Raw genomic sequence first — 13,494 nt, 5'->3', positions numbered from 1 at the left:
GTTATTCAGCACTGTCAACAATTTGTTCAACACTTTTATAAGCCATAAAATGCACGTTCTACCTACTTCCACTCACGTTACAACCAGCACTGCAGCTGCAGTGAATGAGTATAGAAAAGGGCTTAGATAAGCTTGCATTGTTATTATTAGCGGCTTGTGTCTTTTTTAATATCAAGGAATATTTCCCTATCTCTGTTTATAGGAAGAACATTATGATTTGGTGCATGATGCAGAATTAATGTAGTGCAACTTGAGATCAGCTGGAAGACTGTGTCCCCTTTTCTCAACAGAGGTAGGGAGAGCAGAGGGACGGTGAGTTGGATGAGAGGCAGCCTCACCACTGCTCCCTCCCCTCAGACTGACAATCAGATGCAGACCATCAGTCCAGTAACATTTAAAAAGCTAATTATTATGCTCACTCAGCTGTGCCTCTCAAGAAATACAACAAATTATCTATTATCAGTGTGATCATATACCTATTATTTGGCAGGGCAATTTAAGCATGGGCTATATGCCATGAAAATATATTGCGCCTATAGCCTACTGCACAAACCTCATTGCTACATAACTGTTTTTAATAGCTTTTTTAAGAATTAAAAAAATAATCTGAATGGAAGATCTCGGCTTGCTTTCGGACTCAGAAAGTGATGTTGACTCAGAAAAGGTTGGTAACCACTAGGCTAAGGTGTTATATCTTCCACTGGGAGGCAGTGTCAAGCTACAGTATTTGCTACTGTGCTGCAGTTAGTAACTGCATGGCCCCTCATCCCAAACACCCCTCCCCAACGTGTGTTTATATAGTGATGGATTCTCTCTACATGCCAGAAAATCTCTCCAGTCTCTCCAGTCTCCACGCAACAATGATGCCAGTGTGCTCTCGTTGACTCTACACACGAATCTGCACCTTTCTGCGGACTGTCAGTTTATTGACATATACGACAGCTCGCCTACAGAACATTTCGATGTCAAAACGACAGGAGTGTAAAATTGGAAATAATCCTCTGGACCAGACTTGCTACCATGGGCATTTTTGTGATGCTCTCCACAACTGTAAAATTATTTAATGGAGATACAACTGATAAGGATGAAAAGTTGTTGATTTGATTGATTTTAATAGTTTGAAGAACAGAGAAAAAACATGGCTTTACAAACTTCTAATGACACTTCTTTGTCAACATTCCTGGACTGTCTGCCACGCCTGCAGAGCAACTCATCTGTGAATGCATCTGGAAATATTAGCAAGGAAGTTACCAATCCCACCTGTAGCAATGCGTCTGTCATCACAAAACCCCCATCCATGCGGCAAAAAGGTAATACTGGAAGATTCATAAAGATTCTCTATAACAATCTCAGTTCTTTTGAGGTTCTTGATACCTTTTCCTATCATTAAATTAATTACATGAGATTAATTCCTACATTAAATGATATGATGGGTTGCGAACAAAAGAGTGCTCTAATTGGCATTGTTTGTCACTGTAGTATAGGATTTAATTAAGTGAGAAATGCAGGTTGTTCACACCACATTGAACAATAGGGTAACTTGGAGGAAATGTATATCCACCTTAAGGGAAATGTATATTTTCTGACACAATAAAAGTTACATTTGGTAAGATTTAGATATATTGCAAAATGCCCCCTGAAGATTAGTGACTTAATTGACTCTTAAAAGCTAAAGTCTAGGCATCTTATTAATTAAATTATTAAATTAAATAAATCCAATAAATCCAATTTTGGAAAACAAAATGACATTGCATATGTAAACGACGTCATGTTGCTTGCTTAGAAATTACCACTTCCTCCTGATTTGGGGCATACCTTGCAAGAACTCAGGAGCTCTGCCATGGTAGCACAGGTGACACCCTCCTGAAGTGTTTTACCAGTCTCACCACACAAAGCTAGTTATTCACTTGCGCAAGTGGGGTAACATTGGATAAAACAGATGAAATGTTTAGTTGCACAAGACTAGTGGCATCCAGGGAAAGTGTTGAAAATAAAATTGTTGACAAAAAGTGGTTTCAGTTAGAATTACAGGTGGGGGGGAGGGGGGGGGGGGTGTTTAATCCCGGGGGTCATTTAACCCTAAGCCACCCTAACCACTAATTCAGTGTCGACATAAGGCAATGGGTCTTTATTAAGGCACAAAAACTGTTTATATACAGTACCAGTCGAAAGCTTGGACACGCCTACTCATTCAAGGGTTTTCCAAAATGTTTACTATTTTCTGCATTGTATAATAATAATGAATACATCAAAACCATAAAATAACACATACTGTACATCTTGGCAAATTGGTTCCTCTTTCAGTTATGTCTTTGGTCACGTTCGCGTTAGTCTAACAAAAACACCTTAATGATTTGTTGACAATAGATACTCCCACAATGCAGGCAAAGGCTGCAGGATGAAGTTGGTCCACTGCAGTCCACTGCAGTCAAAACGTAATGAACTTTGATTACAGGATTCTTGTAAAGTTCATGCAGTTGACATGTAGGTACAAGGGGACATTGCCCTGCGTAGGTGCCATCTTTCGGATGGGATGTTAAACGGGTGTCCTGACTCTCTGTGGTCATTAAAAATCCCATGGCACTTATCGGGAAGAGTACAGGTGTTAACCCGTGTCATGGCTAAATGCCCAACCCTGTCCCATTCCATCATGGCCATCTAATCACCCCCCTCATTCCTACATGGCATATGTCACTCCTCACGTCTCCACCTGATAGCTGATGTGTGGTGAGCGTTCTGGCACAAAAATGAATGCCGTACATCACCGAGGTGGGTGCTGCACATTGGTGGTGGATGAGGTGAGTTTCCCCCTTACCATGTACCTCAGTTGGTAGAAAAGCACTATATACTGTAAATCCAATCCATTTTTATTACTAATCAAGTCTGACAATTTTCATCCCCAGAATTCAACACACTATGAAAAGCGGTGACCAGTGATGGTCCCCAACTTGACAAAAGTGATCCGCTCGAACGCGACCATTGAGATGAGCACAATGCAAGACTTTGCTTTCACACAGTCACACAGGGTATCTGCACATGTGCATGGGTATGACTCAAACGCTGCTACAACGTAGTAGCAATGTGACCAGAACAGCTGAGAGAACCAAATAATATAAAAATGAAATATACGTAGTTTTAAAAACTAGTCAAATGCATCTGAAAACTAACTGAAACTAAACTAAATTTAAAAGAAAAACTGTTGAACTAATTTAAATTAAATAAAAAAAATATATATATGCACAAAACTATAATAACCTTGCTTCCATCACAATCATCGATTTTAGCTGTCAGTGTCACTGTCATTACAGTTGTCATTTTAGATCATCATCCCCATCTTTGATATCATAAAGGTTGTCAGAAGCGTTATGTTCATCTTACAGCATTTTGGTGATAGAAAGAAGCCACTCGATTGCTATAGGGAACAATGGATCAGATGCATGTCTTTGCTCTAATCAGGCACCTGGGTCAGTTAGGCTCAGTTTAGAATTTTCAATCACAATGAATGAGCTTAACATGGATAAGGGAGGGCTGAGCCTCTGAGACACTTCATATGACTCCGGCCACTGATCCAATGCACAGATAAGGAGACGACATGGACTTCCATTGATTTAACTGAAAGGGAGTCATTTTGGGAGCTGACACTGTCCTTCTGCATGGTTTAGAAAAAAATGTGTCATGAAGCTGATATGATACTGTCAACATTTATTCAAGTTCCCCTCGGGCACCAGATATGGGGGTGGCGAGAGAGAGGGAGAGAGAGGAGAGAGAGAAGCGTTGTACTGCACCATAATAACGCCTAGAAGACCTTGTATCAGGGGTTTATGTATCAAGCAAGTTATACAGACGCCCCTTGCTATCTACTGGAGGTGGCTTAGAAATTCTGGGACCAAGTGAGTTTCAGGTATCCAGTGAGCATAGATGATCATGGTTTTCGCCTGATAGATTTAATGTGATTGGGAATTTGGTGGACAGAACCACTTATCTGATAACTGACGAAATCCTCCTCTCAGCCCACATCTCCTTCATACACCAGCCCCCAATAATTAAATCCGATCTCAAATAAAAAATATATTTAATTTTTCACATGCTTCGTAAACAAGAGGTGTAGACTAACAGTTAAATGTTTACTTATAGTCCCTTCCCTACCATGCAGAGAGGAAAAAAAGAGAAATAATAGAAAAATAATAACAAAAGGAATAAATGCAAACTGAGTAACAATAACTTGGCTATATGCACAAGGTACCAGTACCGAGTCAATGTGCAAGGGTACTAGGTAATTGAGGTAGATACTGTATGTTCTTACTATCAAGGAACAAGGCGAGGCCCAAATGCAGACACAGGACACAGATGGTTGGAGTCTTACAATATTTATTAATCCAAAGGGACAGGCAAAAAGGTCAAAACCAGATCAGAGTCCAGGAGGTACAGAGTGGTAGACAGGCTCGTGGTCAATGCAGGCAGGTACAAAGTCCAGAAACAGCAAGGGTCAAAACCGGGAGAACTAGAAAAAGGAGAATGCAAAAAGCAGGAGAACAAGAAAACACTGGTTGACTTGGAAACATACAAGACGGACTGGCACAGAGAGACATGAAACACAGATATATATACACTGGGGAAAATAAGCGACACCTGGAGGGGGTGGAGACAAATCACAAGGTCAGGTGAAATAGATCAGGGCGTGACACATATACAGTGGGGCAAAAAAGTATTTAGTCAGCCACCAATTGTGCAAGGTCTCCCACTTAAAAAGATGAGAGAGGCCTGTAATTTTCATCATAGGTACACCTCAACTATGACAGACAAAATGAGAAAAAGAAATCCAGAAAATCACATTGTAGGATTTTTTATGAATTTATTTGCAAATTATGGTGGAAAATAATTATTTGGTCACCTACAAACAAGCAAGATTTTCTGGCAGTGGTCTTGTATGTCTTCCATTTCCTAACTTTTTGAGGATCTGAGGGCCCATGAATCATCTTTTCAGCCGTCTTAGGGGGAAGAGGCACTTCTTCACGACTGTGTTGGTGTGTGTGAACCATGATAATACCTTAATGGTGTGGACACAGAGGAACTTGAAGCCCTAGACTTGCTCCACTACAGCCCTATCGATGTGGATGGGGTTGTGCAGGGTGCTCCGTTTCCTGTAGTCCACGATCAGCTCCTTTGTCTTGCTGACGTTGAAGGAGAGGTGGTTGTCCTGGCACCACACTGCCAAGTCACTGATCAGTTTTTCACAATTCCTAACATTTAATCCTAGTAAAAATTCCCTGTCTTTGGTCAGCTAGGATCACCACTTTATATAAAAAAATTGAAATGTCAGAATAATAGTAGAGAGAATGATTTAGTTTTAATGATTCAAACCTGTGTGTATGTACATTTCCAACTTCAACTGTATTTACCTTACTGTGATTGTGTTAAATTAAAATGGCCCCAAAAAGAATAGTTTCTCAGCAAAAATGCAATTTCTCAAGCAAAAATGTTGCTAGGACTGTCTGGGAGTGGTCTGAGAGAAGGGCCTAATTGGAAGAGCCTAATAGGAGGGAAGTATAACATGAAAACTAGCTTTTATTGGCAAAGAGGAGGGTAAGCTCTCTTTGTTATTGGTAAATTAACTTATACCACTTGGTGATGTCACCAGGCAGTCCAAAAAACCCAACATTTACATTACATTTACATTTAAGTCATTTAGCAGACGCTCTTATCCAGAGCGACTTACAAATTGGTGCATTCACCTTATGATATCCAGTGGAACAACCACTTTACAATAGTGCATCTAACTCTTTTAAGGGGGGGGGGGTTAGAAGGATTACTTTATCCTATCCTAGGTATTCCTTAAAGAGGTGGGGTTTCAGGTGTCTCCGGAAGGTGGTGATTGACTCCGCTGACCTGGCGTCGTGAGGGAGTTTGTTCCACCATTGGGGTGCCAGAGCAGCGAACAGTTTTGACTGGGCTGAGCGGGAACTGTACTTCCTCAGAGGTAGGGAGGCGAGCAGGCCAGAGGTGGATGAACGCAGTGCCAACCAGGAAAACAAGCTGTCTTTTCAAAAAGCTTTTACACTATAAGTGCATTATCATAATTTTCTCAATTTCACAGTATTATTCCAACCTCATAGTGAGGAAATATAAATAAAACACAGAAAAATCATATTTTTACTGCACTGGAAGTCAGGATTTGTTATGTACAGAACAGTAAATAACCATTATCTGTTTACGTTAAAAATATACAATGCATTCTGAAAGTATTCAGACCACTTGACTTATTCCACATTTTATTACGTTTCAGCCTCATTCTAAAATTGATTAAAAAAAATACACACAATACCCCATAATGACAAAGCAAATACAGGTTTTTAGAAATGTTTGAAAATGTTAAAAAAAAAGAAATACCAGATTTACATAAGTATTCAAATAAAGCAGCTTTGGCAGCCTCAAGTCTTCTTGGGTATGACGCTACAACCTGTATTTGTGGAGTTTCTCCCATTCTTCTCTGTAGTTCCTCTCAAGCTCTGTTGGTTGAATGGGGAGCGTCGCTGCACAGCTCAGGTCTGTCCAGAGAAGTTAGATCGGTTTCAAGTCCAGGCTCTGAATACTTTCTGAATGCACTGTAATCGATAAGATTTTGTTTCTATTGTTTGGATATACAGTACAGCCTAGTGTACATCATATAATAATATCTACCATTTAGTAGATGCTATTATTCAAAGGAACTTACAGCAGTGTACAACAATGCATTTCAGTACATGTGGCCCCATCAGGAATCGAACCCGTGTTTATGTCATTGCTAGCTCCACGCTAGCTCCACGCTCTTACCTACTTACCTAAAATATATTTTAATTTTAGATTCTTCAAAGTAGCCACCAATTTTAGATTCTTCAAAGTAGCCACCCTTTGCCTTGATGACAATTGAAGACATATGGACAGAAAACCTGTAATCACTACTAGTGTAGGCTACCTGCTACTTTTCCCCAAGAATTTCTTATGAACAGAATTGCAAAGCGGGGCAGTATTGGTATTTCCAAGCAGAAGTGGGGCATTTCGATTTGTTGTGAGCATTATGGTCGAGGAGCTTTGATTTAAGCACAGAAGTCTATTGATTAGTGAGAGAGTGCAGTGCCCATGCTGAAAGCCTTGCCGGCGTGGCACCAGAGCAATGGGGAGCAGCTCGGGAGCATAAGAGCAGGTAGAGACTGATTAACTGTGGCAGCACTAACGCAGCCATTCTGTAACGGTGTAACCCTTAATTTCCACACACACCGGTTCTATTAACCCTGTGGCTCCCCCCATCACAGCCACAGACCTTACCGCAGACCAGTCTGATAGGTTATTTAACCTTTATTCATCCCACACCTAAGGTGCAAGGAAATTAAAGTCTGATTTACCTAGCTCTCTAGACACCAATGGAGTCTCCAGAGTTAACCAACCCTGTGAAAGGGTAATTTTAAATCTTAACAGTAATGTTAGGTAAGTCGGAAGTTTGTGGATTTGTAAACAAACAGTGCATAATAATGTGATCTATGATTTTAAAGTGGTCCAGCCAAACTTTTTGTAAAGAATAAAGTGATGAGTAACAAACTGTCTCCTTTGATAAAATGAATTGTGCCCTGAAAAACAGCATCCAAAGGTTTAGGAGTAGAGGCAGATGCACTTTAATAAATGGTATTACAATAATCAAGAACAGATATACAGTGCATGCGGAAAGTATTCACAACCCTTCAAATTATCCACATTTTGTTACGTTACAGCCTTATTTTAAAATGGATTAAATAGTTTTTTCCCCCACCGCTTCTCAACAATCTACATACAATATCGCATAATAAAAAAGAGAAAAATCACATTTAAATAAGTATTCAGACCCTTTACTCAGTATTTTGTTGAAGCACCTTTGGCAGCAATTACAGCCTCAGGCTCTGTCAGGTTGGATGGGGATCGTCGCTGCACAGCTATTTTCAGGTCTGTCCAGAGATGTTAGATCGGGTTCAAGACCGGGCTCTGAATGGGCCATTCAAGGACATTCATAGACTTGTCCCGAAGCCACTCCTGTGTTGTCTTGGCTGTGTGCTTAGGGACGTTGTCCTGTTGGAAGGTGAACCTTCGTCCCACTCTGAGGTCCTGAGCACTCTGGATACAGGTTCATCAAGGATCTCTTTTTTTAATTTAACATTTATATAACTAGGCAAGTCAGTTAAGAACAAAATCTATTTACAATGACAACCTACCCCGGCCAAACCCGGACGACGCTGGGCCAATTCTGCGCCGCCCTATGGGACTCCCAATCACGGCCGGATGTGATGCAGCCTGGATTCGAACCAGGGACTGTAGTGATGCCTCTTGCACTGAGATGCAGTGCCTGCTGCACCACACATAAAGGCCTGATTGGTGGAGTGCTGCAGAGATGGTTGTCCTCTGGAAGGTTCTCCCATCGCCATAGAGGAACTCTGGAGCTCTGTGAGAGTGACCATCGGTTTCTTGGCCCTTCTCCACCCCTTAAAAAATAAATAATTAAAAAAGTAATTAAAAAAGGCCCTTCTCTCCCGATTGCTCAGTTTGGCCCGGGCGGCCAGCTCTAGGAAGAGTCTTGGTGTTTCCAAACTTCTTCCATTTAAGAGTGATGGAGGCCACTGTGTTCTTGGGGACCTTAAATGCTGCAGAAATGTTTTGGTACCCTTCCCCAGAACTGTGCCTCGACACAATCCTGTATCAGAGCTCTAGGAACAATTCCTTCGACCTCTTGGCTTGATTATTGCTCTGACATTCACTGTCAACTGTGGAACCATATATAGACAGGGGTGTGCTTTTTCAAATCATGTCCAATCAATTGAATTTACCACAGGTGGAATCCAATAAAGTTATAGAAACATCACAAGGATGATCACTGGAAACAAGATGCACCTGAGCTGAATTTCGAGTCTCATAGCAAAGGGACTGAATACTTATGTAAATAAGTCATTACTTTTTTTTAAACAATAAATTAGCAAAAAATAAATAAAAAACTGTTTTCGGTTTGTCATTATGGGTTATTGTGTGTAGATTGATGAAAAAAACATTTAATTTAATCAATTTTAGATTAAGGCTGTAACGTAACAAAATGTGGAAAAAGTGAAAGGGGCTGAATACTTTCCGAATGCACTGTAAAGGTTGATTGCACAATCTGCTTCCTGCTGACTAGAGAGAAACAAGATATGTTTCTGTAAAAAACGGCTACTTTAAGTCTTAGTTTCTCAACAAGCTCAGTCATATGCTTTGTAAACTATAAGTCATTGTCAAACAATAAGTATTTGAAGTATGAGTATGCATCCTGCAGACATTAACCCTTGACTTTGGGGGTGACATTACTCTTGTAATCACTCAGCTCAGCAGATAGTCAATGGTGACCTTGTCCCGTCACATGCTGTCAGCTTCAAGCACAGGGTCCGTGACAGTGTAATGACTAGCATCGACTTCACTGGCATCCTTGGAGCTCTCTGTCCTTGCAGTCATAGATGCTCAGTTGCAGACCAGCAGATTGTGTTGCAGACCACCTATGGTGTGTTGTGATTATGGCTCCGTATAAAATGATATAATACTGATATGTTTTAATATGTGATCATTGTCATCTGTCTCTCTCTCTCTCTCTCTCTCTCTCTCAGAGATGGACTCAGTGCGGATCCTGCTTTATTCTCTCATCTTCCTGCTCAGCGTCTTTGGCAACCTTCTGATCATTGTGGTCCTGACGGTCAACAAGCGCATGCGCACGGTCACCAACTCCTTCCTGCTTTCGCTGGCGGTCAGTGACCTGATGATGGCAGTTTTCTGCATGCCCTTCACACTCATCCCCAACATGCTGGAGGACTTTATCTTCGGAGCCGCCATGTGTAAAACGGTCACCTACTTCATGGGTAAGATTGTGACCGTCTGCAAAGCAGTCGCACTGCACAAATTCACCAATTATTAAATTGCATGTAATCTACATTGCAGTCGAGCATCAGATTGCAATATTATATTGGTGTAGTTACTGACATGGGCAACACTTATCCAGGCATTATGAGATTTGGTGCATGACAGCTTTGTAGACAGGCTGGATATTACTGGCCTGGAACTGTCACATAGATCTGAAAGCAATACATTACATATTTTCAGTATTCTTACAAGATATCAGAGCATAATTAGGTTCTGGAGTCAATAATCTTTAAACAGTGGTTTGAGAGGGTCTCTTCCTAGTGACATCCTGTTTTGGAGTCGTAACAATACCCACAGGGGAATTAACTGTAGCTCTTTTATGCTGAGGTCAGGGTGGACACAACCCATCATGCCAGAGCCAGTTGGAGTGTCATATGTCCGCAGGAGTGTGACTTACTGATGAGCTGGCCCTTCATCAGGCTGAGCCCAATGGACCACAATAGCTCCCTGAGTCAGAGAGAGAAAAAAGAGAGGCGAGGGTGAGAGGGAGTGAGAGAGAGGGGGGAGAGGGGCAGACAGAGAACGAAAGAGAGAGAGAGAGAGAGAGAAAAAAGAGAGGCGAGGGTGAGAGGGAGTAAAGAGAGAGAGAGAGAGAGAGAGAGAGAGAGAGAGAGAGAGAGAGAGAGAGAGAGAGAGAGAGAGAGAGAGAGAGAGAGAGAGAGAGAGAGAGAGAGAGAGAGAGAGAGAAGAGAGGCGAGGGTGAGAGGGAGTGAGAGAGAGGGGGGAGAGGGGCAGACAGAGAACGAGAGAGAGAGAGGAGAGAGAGAGAGAGAGAGAGAGAGAGAGAGAGAGAGAGAGAGAGAGAGAGAGAGAGAGAGAGAGAGAGAGAGAGAGAGAGAGAGAGAGAGAGAGAGAGAGAGAGAGAGAGAGAGAGAGAGAGAGAGAGAGAGAGAGGAGAGGACATTTCAAATTTCACATTTTATTTGTCATGTAAGGGATAAACATGGTATACACTGTCCAAGAAAATGCTTATTTGCAGGTTCCTTCCCGACAATGCAACAACAATAAGAAATACAAAAATATAATAATACAAACATAAAGTAAATGGCTCCGTAAAATATATTTGTTAAATTTATAGTACAGGACGGCACATTTTACAGTCCAACATGTGTTTTGGGGAAGGGGGGATTAGGGGGCAAGTGTTTAATTGTGAAGAATTTAGCAATCATAATAAGAGTCTGGTAGCAGCAGTTGCGATGTTTGTGTAGCATGAATGTGTGTTGTCGTAGAAATTCATTCTGAGAGAGACTGTCATTTCTTCAAACAATCATCCCGACACTGTTGACTGTTGGGCCGAGCAGCCTAACCTTTACAGAAATGCAGAGGTCTTTATATAGCTGACACTAAGAATGCTACACTAAGAATGCTTAGTCATGGCTGGTTTCACCCCTCCCATGCAGATTGGGGCATCATAAGCCACTCTGGGTTCATCCTGTCGTTATCTGCACGGGGTGCATTGTTTTAATCCCCACCAGGCTTAGTCTCCCAGATGCAAGGATGATGCTGGAGGACATTGTGGTAGTGGATGGAGTAATTCCCGTACCAGGCTGTGATGCAACCGGTCAGTACGCTCTCAAGGGTACAGCGATAGTTTTTGGAGAGGGCCCAGTGTGCCAGGCCAAATTTCTTCAGCCGCCTTAGAAAGTAGAGACGCTGTTGTGCCCTCTTGACAAGAGTGGTGGTGTTGTTGGTCCACTTCAAAATATTAGCCATCCAAATACTAGGAAGACGAGGCCGTGTAGCCCGTCTTTTCAGCCAAGCTTGGAGTCATCCTTTTCTTCCTCTCCTTCATCACTGGTGTTGCCTTTGGTCATCTAGGGTCAGCAGCAACAGGTAAGCCCACTGTGTTGGGAACAAAAGAGTGAATGTAGTATTGCAGATTCGGGAGGCTGAGAGATATGTGTGTATCTTCCAATTCATGATCCAGAAATCTTTGCCAGTGGTAGGAAATTATTGAACAAACATTCTGAGCTAACAAAGTAATCATTAATAGCTATTAAAAAAAACTAAGTCGAGCAGGAACCAGCAACACCTGCTCCCTTCTCAGCACCACCATATTATCTTATCATAATAAAATGAAGGAAATGGATAGAGAGAAAGAAAGATCCCCCGTCTAACTCATCTAAAGGCCCATCACTTAAACACTTGCTGAATCAAACTTATTTGAACAGTTTATTTATTTCAGACATTGTATAAGAACAGCAGCAGGACAAAATAATAGCAGTAATCAATTAATGTTTGCTGTATTGATTAAATCAAACACATTAAATCCATCAGAAGTAGGGCTGTAGCGGTCATGACTTTTTGTCAGCCAGTGACTGTCAAGCAAATAACTGCCGGTCTCACGGTAATTAATCATAATTAACATAAACACATTTAGAATCCCCTGGCTTCTACGCATAGCCTACAAGCCACTGATTTTTTTAACCCTTTATTTAACTAGGCAAGTCATTTAAGAACAAATTCTTATTTTACAATGACGGCCTACCCCGGACAAACCCTCCCCTAACCCGGATGACGCTGGGCCAATTGTGCACCACCCTATGGGAATCCCGATCACGGCCGGTTGTGATACAGCCTGGGATCGAACCAGGGTCTGTAGTGATGCCTCTAGCACTGAGATGCAGTGCTTTAGACTGATGCGTCACTCGGGAGCCCAAAAAATGCAGACCTTTGGAACATATACATTTTAAAAAGTAAAATAAAATCATGTATTATAGGCTACACGATAGTTCAAATCCATTATTTATTTTAGACAAGTCTAAAGACATGTAGTCTATTTCAGAAGAACAGAATGGCATACTCTGAGTTGTCCTTATGTTAGGCCCTGATCTGGCTATGCCATATGGCTGTGGGCTACACTAGTTAATTTAGCAGACAACATTTGCTTAGAATTCCATGGAATTATTTTATATTATTTTATAGTATGAAGAATACAATTGAACATAGCTGAATGAAATAGGGAGTGCAGACGTGCGCACTCCCTATTTTATGTCATACAAATTATTTGAGGGAGTGCGCACATGCGGCTATTCTGTGTTGAGCGGTTAACAAAGAGACAGGTACTCTTATATGCTTAATTTACAGTTATTTATGTAACTTTAGTTGTGAAACAAATGTTGGGATATATGTTTTGATTGTTAAGACATTCTAAGGTTGCATGATGCAACTCTAATGATGCTTTTTTTAAAGTCGCATGAAAGGCATGAGCTCTGCTTTGTTTTTTGCACAGGCTGTACACACTTCATCAGTCTCTCATTCACAATTTGAAAAGAACTTGATAATGCCTCGAATTTCCCAGGTGCAACCTCTTTGTCGTTGCCATAATGGACGTTGTGCCCTTGGGCTGAATAAAATAATTATAATTCCCTTCTTCCAGCTGCATGCCGAAGCACCTCTCATTCACATTGCTCCCCTTCACGTGACCGGGTCTTTCTCACAGGCTACAAGTGAAGACAGACACATCGGGAATGCAACTGCACTCCTCCTTATCCAATTCCGAGGTGCAAATTGAAGACATAGGAATAACTGTCCACATTTACTTTTCATCAGACAACA

General features: G+C 41.4%; 1 protein-coding gene across 1 annotated transcript in view; it reads left to right on the top strand.

Moving 5' to 3' along the window:
* The first annotated feature begins 847 nt into the window (after nucleotides 1-847).
* The window catches only part of LOC139532090 (cholecystokinin receptor-like), a 37,644-nt gene continuing 24,997 nt past the window's right edge, over nucleotides 848-13,494 (top strand). The window contains exons 1-2 of the mRNA XM_071329224.1: nucleotides 848-1,310; nucleotides 9,627-9,875. Coding sequence (XP_071185325.1) covers nucleotides 1,139-1,310; nucleotides 9,627-9,875 — 421 coding nt within the window. The 5' untranslated portion in view covers nucleotides 848-1,138. The remainder of the gene's footprint in view (nucleotides 1,311-9,626; nucleotides 9,876-13,494) is intronic.

Source organism: Salvelinus alpinus, chromosome 10 (assembly GCF_045679555.1).
Source record: "Salvelinus alpinus chromosome 10, SLU_Salpinus.1, whole genome shotgun sequence".
Taxonomy (NCBI): domain Eukaryota; kingdom Metazoa; phylum Chordata; class Actinopteri; order Salmoniformes; family Salmonidae; genus Salvelinus; species Salvelinus alpinus.
Note: the sequence above shows the minus strand (reverse complement) of the source record. Positions and strands in the feature narration are given on the sequence as shown.